This window comes from Dendropsophus ebraccatus, chromosome 7 (assembly GCF_027789765.1).
Source record: "Dendropsophus ebraccatus isolate aDenEbr1 chromosome 7, aDenEbr1.pat, whole genome shotgun sequence".
NCBI lineage: Eukaryota > Metazoa > Chordata > Amphibia > Anura > Hylidae > Dendropsophus > Dendropsophus ebraccatus.
The window spans coordinates 9,929,162-9,936,979 of record NC_091460.1 but is presented as its reverse complement, the minus strand read 5'-3'; the positions used below and the strand labels follow the sequence as shown (position 1 = coordinate 9,936,979).

At 41.7% G+C, this 7,818-nt stretch overlaps 1 protein-coding gene across 1 annotated transcript; it reads left to right on the top strand.

Annotated features, from left to right (window-relative positions):
- Window positions 1–5,968: 5,968 nt before the first annotated feature.
- Window positions 5,969–7,276, top strand: LOC138796426 (uncharacterized protein F54H12.2-like). Its single transcript, XM_069976026.1, has one exon. The coding sequence runs from the start codon at window positions 5,969–5,971 to the stop codon at window positions 7,274–7,276; it is 1,308 nt and encodes a 435-aa protein (XP_069832127.1).
- Window positions 7,277–7,818: the final 542 nt, after the last annotated feature.

Genomic DNA, 7,818 nt, shown 5'->3' with positions numbered 1-7,818 from the left:
TTTCTATCGGTACCTTGATTGCCCATATACGTCTTTTTGATCGCTTTTTATTACATTTTTTCTGGATTTGATGCGACCAAAAATGCGCAATTTTGCACTTTGGGATTTTTTTGCGCTGACGCCGTTTACCGTACGAGATCAGGAATGTGATTAATTAATAGTTCGGGCGATTACGCACGCGGCGATAGCAAACATGTTTATTTATTTATTTATTTGTTTACTTTTATTTAAAACCTGGGAAAAGGGGGGTGATTCAGACTTTTATTAGGGGAGGGGGCTTTTTACTATTAACAACACTTTTTTTTTTTTTTTTACACATATACTAGAAGCCCCCCTGGGGGACTTCTAGTATATACACTGTGATCTCTCATTGAGATCTCTGCAGCATAGATATGCTGCAGAGATCCATGAGATCGGCACTCGTTTGCTTTCGGCTGCTGCAGCCGAATACAAACGAGTGCCGAGCCGAGGACGGCGCCATCTTGGACGCGTCCCCGGCCGGCATCAGTAACGGAGATCGCTCCTCCGGGACAAGGTCCCGGAGGAGCGATCTCCCCCACTAGACACCAGGGAAACGTTGCCTCCGGTAATCGGAGGCAGCTGTCAACTTTGACAGCTGCCTCCGATTAGCTAATTAGCGGGCACGGCGATCAGACCGTGCCCGCTAATAGCGGCGGTCCCGGGCTACACGCGGCACCCGGGATCGCGGCACTTCAAAGCGGGGCCGCCGCGCGGCCCCGCTTTGAAGTGCAAGTGAGGACATAGGACGTACCGGTACGTCCTTTGTCCTTAAGAGGTTAAAGAGAATCATGTACTTGGTATTCAAATTGATCGTTCTGCTCTTTTTTCCCTGACAAAATATGTTTTGCACTAGATACAATATACTGAGGTTTCTGTGATGGACGTACTTGGTAAATGCTTTCTCTATTTCACTATTTTCACTAGCGCTCTCCATGAGGTCATCAACAATAGTCAAATTCACCTTGTCAGGGGGAAATAGCTCATCGTCTATGAAAGTCTGAAGGAGTCCTTCAATAAACCTAATGTTGGGAAAAGAATGACACAAGTCATCGTACAGTTTTTGCCAACACGCATAAAACCAAACAATATTATCGGCTTTGTGTGATAAATGAGTCCCTGAATTCTGCAACAGCTGTTTTACAAAATAACTCTTGCCGGAGTTTGAAGGCCCGGCTAAAATGCACGAAAAAGGATGCTGTAAGCGGGTATCCATAATGTTAAAATTCCGTGTAATATGTGACGCCTACAAAAAGTTGTTTAGTGTCGCTCGCCGCTTGCTAGTCGTGCCTGTTAGGAGCGTCGGTTATCCGGGGCTTCTTTAAAAAGGCCGGCTAGGACTTCTGAAAAAGACGGTTGTAAGTGTGTGATAATTGACTTTAGAGACCAAATGGAAGGGTTGTAAAATCGTCTAACATAACCCTCTTTGTATAAACACAACGTTGCGTTTTGCGCAGTGGCCGCGTTTCAATGTTAAATTGCATTTTGTTTCTAACAATGCCGGACTGCTCAATGGTTATACATTTTTGAGTATCTGCTGCATTGTCTTGGCGATAGGCGAGAACTAAATCCTTCAGACTGTCAAAATTAATGGATTGCGCATTAGACACGTTCAGCGTAATGCCCTTTACCTTTAAGACTGTTTTTCCAGTATTCAGTTTGTATCCGTAGGTTTTTGGACCCGCAGATAAAAATTCTGTGATGTATGTGCCCGTGGGAATTTCACTGGTTAGCTCCCCCAAATAATCACCTAAAGGCGGATTCCAGTCTCCTTCCCGTTGTACAAAAATCACAGAATCAGTGTCGTGGTAAAGGCATCTGTCTTGCAGTCTGTCTAGAAGCGAGTAAAGTTCTAATCTGGCATAGGCGGTTGTGAAGCAGGATATAAAAATGTTTGTATTTCTGTTCAATGTGTGGTGTCCTTTTGTGTATTTCCAATTGAGAGCGGCTGTCTCGTCATCTATAAAATTTAATTCAGTAACCTCGTGGTAGGGGAGAAAGACATACTGAAAGAGCTTCTCTGGGTTATTCACAATGCTGGTACACGGTAAGTTTGATCTCTGAGCAAACTTTCCCCACAATGAATTAAGGAACAGCTTGGAGATCTGTCTTTTGGCCGGATTAACGGTTATATTCTCGGCCTGTAATTGCACATCCTCTCTTTCAAGAAAAGCGTCGATGTATTGCTTTTTCTTGGTATCATCCGTGCACCAACTAGGGAAACCTGAGGCCTCTTGCTTATCCCTGAGATGTAATTTAATGTACGGAGCAAACAGATTATCTGTGGTGTCGGGAAAATGCCATACTTCGTAGACGTGTGCGATTCTGTACCCTTTTTCCAAGGCCATCTCGAGTTCTCTCAAGGCCATCTCGAGAGATCGTTGTTCATCGCTATGCATACAGACGGTCAGCTATGAATCTGTAGCGCATGTGAAGCATAGAGGGAACATTAATTTTTTGTTAATTTTTACCGGCAGGACAGGAAAAAACAAATCTCTCGGAGGGTAGACCTTCACTTTTGCAATGCCAAAGTAATTTTTTATATACCTGAAATTGTCATAAATGATGGTGGGATGACCTGAGGGATATGTTTTTGTTTTGTTGACAAAGGGGTACAGACTGGTAAAATCGTAGTACTATATAGTCTCCCCCACATCCGGTTTGTGATAGAGTTTGACTGCATTTGTTCGGCCTCCATAAAGCGCATCACGAGGATCTAAGGCCTCTGGGAATTGCATTTCAAGAAGAAATGATTAGAGATTTGTGTCTTTCTCAATCAGTTCATTCCATTTATGTTCCCACATCAACCGTACAATGAAGCCACAACTCTGTAGGTAACGCTTTTTAATCAAAAAAGTGTAATGAATCTGCTCGTAGCTGGTATTTGTCACTTTATTTGTGTCTTGCTCGTTATAACATATGGGGCAGCCATGGTAAAAGCATCCCTGAAATTCAAAAGCAATGTGCTGACCGTCAACATAAGCATAGCCGTCTAAAAAATATTTCCCCACCTGCTTCTCTCCACCCCTCAATGCGTGTTGTATATTGATCTTTTCAGTGCGTGCAACGTACATAAGCCATTAAATAGCGGGTGTTGAATAGCGTTTTTGGGTTTTGTGATAATTGTCCGCCGGTACAATGGCAATGGTATTTTTTGGAAGAAACTTAAATCTGTACATTGCCATGCATACAGAGGCCAGAGTGATGAGCTGAACACACACACACACACACACGCACACAATGAACAAGCTTTATAGTACCGCTAGTACAAAATAGCGACAACAAATAAAAGAGCAAAATCGACTTACATTTTTTATGGGGTGATGATGCAAAAATTGCGTGTTGCGTTCAGAAGTTGATAGAAATCCGGCGATCCTAATGCGGCTTGCCACTCAGTTTACCAAGGGTCTGAAATAGTGATCAATACTGGGAGGCCTTGTGCTTATATATCATGTAACAAAGACCAGATCCTGTGACCAATTTCTTGTAGGTGGAGCTTACACGCCCTCTGACGTATAGAATTCTAATTAGACACAACCCTAATTAGAATTCTAATTAGACACAACCGTTATTATAAATAACGGTTACCAATATGTAAAGGCATATCACATCTCATGATTCGCTCGTGATACGAACATGGCATGTACGCAACCTGAAAAGATACTAAAAAAACACTATTATAATCCTAAAGAGGCTGGTTCATTCGGGGGTGTTGAAAACTTATACAGATCTGTTAAGAAACACGGAATAAACAGAGAAGCGACGCGATCGTGGCTGAGTCAACAAGATGCTTATACGTTGCATAAACCTGTGAGAAAAAACTTTGTGAGAAACAGGATTTTTGTTTCGGATATCGATGCACAATGGCAAGCTGATCTTGTTAGTCTCATCGAATATTCAAGAGACAATGACGGAATAAAATACATTTTAACAGTGATAGATGTACTATCAAAATATGCCAGGTGCGTGGTTCTGAAAAACAAGACGGGTCCTGCGGTTGCTAGAGCCTTTGAGCTGATCTTTAAAGGGGATGAACGTGTTCCACAAAAGTTACAGACGGATCGTGGACGGGAATTTATGAATAATTCTATGAGGCGCCTTTGTAAAGAATACAATATTCATCATTTCTTTACTTCAAACACAGTAAAAGCCGCACTAGTAGAGCGTTTTAATCGCACATTAAAAACTAAAATGTGGCGCTACCTCACAAAACACAATACTTTTAGATACCTAAATGTATTACAGGATCTAGTATATAGTTACAATCATACTTATCACAGTACGATTCAAGCACGTCCCGTCGATGTGACAAAGAGTAACTCCTTAAGAATATGGAAAAACATTTACAGTTCGAGTCTGAGCGTTAAATCTATTAAGCCTAGGTTAAAAACTGGTGACCACGTACGAATCGCTCAGTATAAGGGGACTTTCAGTAAAGGCTACGAGCAAAGTTACACGGATGAGATTTTTGTGATCAACAATGTCAACACAAAATTCCAAAAACCTCTTTATAAACTTGCTGATTTGTACGGAGAACCCATAGAAGGTACATTTTATAACGAGGAAATTCAGAAGGTTCCTGAGAACGAGGACCGTGTCTACAGAATTGAGAAAATACTGAAGAAAAAACGTAACAGGGGTAAAACGTATTATTTTGTAAAGTTGCGGGGGTATCCCGCTAAATTCAACAGCTGGATAGAGGAAAAGCAGCTGACTAGTGTATAGGTCATGGAGTCCGGCTCATTTTATATTACGCTACCTAGTAATTCATCATCCAGATTTTACCCCGAAAACACAATTTCGACCTACACAACTAAATTGGCAAAACCTGTTCACCTTTCCGGCCCCTATGAAGTTGCTTTGACAGAGATACAATACCCTCACACCTGGTATACCCTTGGAAATCAAGAAGGAGCATTTATTATCGGAAAACGAGATGGAGAACTAAAGGAATATATCATCAAATCCGGTTTCTACTCTAGTGTTGGTGAAGTGGTAAAAGTCATCAACGAAAAAATCGATAATTTGAGATTAACAGAAGAACCCTTTAAATTACGATTTGACCAGATAAAAAGAACCGTATTTGCAACTGAATCGCAAAACCTGCAGTTTGCGCCCGGCGATAAGTTGTCCCATATTTTAGGGCTACCAGGCTATGTTGAAAACGCCACAGAACCTAATTACTCTGATAAGAAGACTTTTTATGCAGATATAAAAGCTGGATTTTACACATTATTTGTGTACACCGATATAATACAGCATCAGCTGGTGGGTGATAGCTAAGTACAGCTTTTAAGAACCGTCGAGATCAGCGGACAACACAACGAAGTTGTTACCCTACACTACACAAGACCAGATTACATACCGTTGTGCAAACAGCACTTTGATTCTATAACCGTTTCGATTTTGTCGGATCAAGGTAATCCTGTTAAATTTAGGTACTGGAAAAGTATCGTGAGATTACATTTCAGACCGTGCAGGGAGCTGTCACGCTAAAATGTTGTCCCAGAGAGTTTACGGCGACCCCGCTGTTTATGCCCGCTATTATTCCCTTCAAGCGGGTCATGGATTAGAAGGCTTCCGTGGTGATGAATACATGTATGGCGCCGGTCTTGCGGGTCTGTTTAGAGGACTTTTTCGTCGCGCTGTGCCTCTTTTCAGAAAGGGTATAGAACTTGTAAAACCGCACGTAAAAACAGCTGCCAGAAACATTGCTAAAGATGCCTTCACAAGCGTATCAACGGCTATCATGGATAAAATAAATCAGCCTCCGAAAGAGCGGCAGGCCGGCGATGGTCTCGTTTATGTAACAAAAAAGTCACGTAAAAGAAAACGTAATTTCGATACATCATTCCCGCCCTTGCTCATGAATAAGACTATAGCGCGCAAAAGGCTCAGACGTCACAAATCAGTTAGACGCTCAGCGGACGACATCTTCTAGAGGACTATCATGGCCTTCATACACGGCGGATCCGTAGAGTGTGCAAAATCAGAACTGGATATTTTTGATATTCCGCCCACACAAACGAGTATAGAAAAATCGCTTTTTGTAGAGGTTCAACCTATTGCGGCTCTGGCCGACAATGCGCCGCTGGAATTCTTCATTTCAGGTAGCGGAGAATATTATTACGACCTGAACAACACCCTCCTGTACATAAACTGTTGCATTGTCAAACAAGACAACACAGCGATAGCCGAAGGGGCTCGTGTGGGTTTTATAAATTACCCCATAGCTACGCTTTTCAATCAAGTGGACATTACCCTGGGTGACCGACTTATTTCACAATCGGATAACCTTTACAGTTACAGAGCTTACATCGAGACTATTTTAAATTATAGCCCACAAACACTGTCATCTCAGTTTACAGCCGGATTATTTTACAAAGATTCAGCGGGACACCACCATGACAGAGCTCTTGCTGGTGAAAATTCAGGATTCATCAAAAGGGCCCTGACAACGGCGCGCTCTAAGCCTGTAGAGCTTTTAGGACCAATTTTTGGAGATATATTCAATCAACCCAAACTCATACTCAACGGCCTGGACCTTAAAATCAAACTGACCAGAAATAAAGATACATTTACCCTGATGTCAGCCGAAGCAGAGCCTTTTAAAATACAGATCCTGCAAGCGGCTCTCTATGTAAAAAGAGTACAGGTTTCACCGGCTGTCAGAATAGGCCACAGCCAAGCCCTTCTGACGTCTACGGCCAAATACGCCATTGATAGAGCCTGCTTAAAAGTATACAGCATTCCAGCAGGAACAAGGATTACAAATCATGAGAATCTGTTTCTTGGTCAAATCCCTAAAACAGTAATATTAGGTTTTGTGGACAATGAAGCCTTTAGCGGGAGCTACCAAAGAAATCCGCTATGTTTTCACCATTACAACATAAATCATGCGGCTCTGTACCTGGACGGGCAACAGATACCTGCAAGACCTTTTCAGCTAAATTTTGAGGCTGAATTAGCTATTAGAGAGTACGCCGCCCTCGTACACATAGCGGGTAAACAAAAATCTGATAGCGGGTTAGCGATAGACCGCGAAGAATTTATGAACGGCTACACATTCTTTGCATTCGATCTATCGCCGGATCAAGAGCCGGGCGGACACTTTTCCCTCATAAAAACAGGAAATCTACGCGCCGAGATACGCTTTGCAGAACCAACACAGCACACCCTGAATATGAATGTTTATGTGATAAATTCAAACATATTAGAGATAAACAATAGAAGAGAAATACTGAATGACTATAACTAAAGATGAATAATCTACAGCTCACGAATATAGCTAAATCCGATCCTTATATAAATGTCCTATTTGAAGGCGTATTTCCGTGTGATTTTCTACCATTACAGCGTGTTCTTCAGAGACCCGCGGCTTACATAGTGAACACGGACGAGTCGCAAAAACGAGGGCGTCACTGGATATTAATTGTATTGTGTAATGATAAGAAAGCAATATTTTTTGACAGCTACGGGTTCTCCCCGGATGCTGAAATATTTCCCAAAGAATTTTTACAGTTCTTAAAAAGGAATTGTGAGACATACACATATCAAAATATTCAATTGCAAGATACTTCCAGCTCTTTCTGCGGCCATTATTGTCTTTTTATACTATTTCATTTGGCTAGGGGTATTTCTTACAAGAAAGCATTGCATTTCTTTACCAAGGATTTTAAACAAAATGACCATATAGTAGATGTGTTTGTGAAGAATAAGCTGGCTTGTGTAAAATTAGGATGTACAGCGTGTTTAGTTTTTAAACAGGAGTGCTTTCCTCTATGTATAAACTGATAAAAC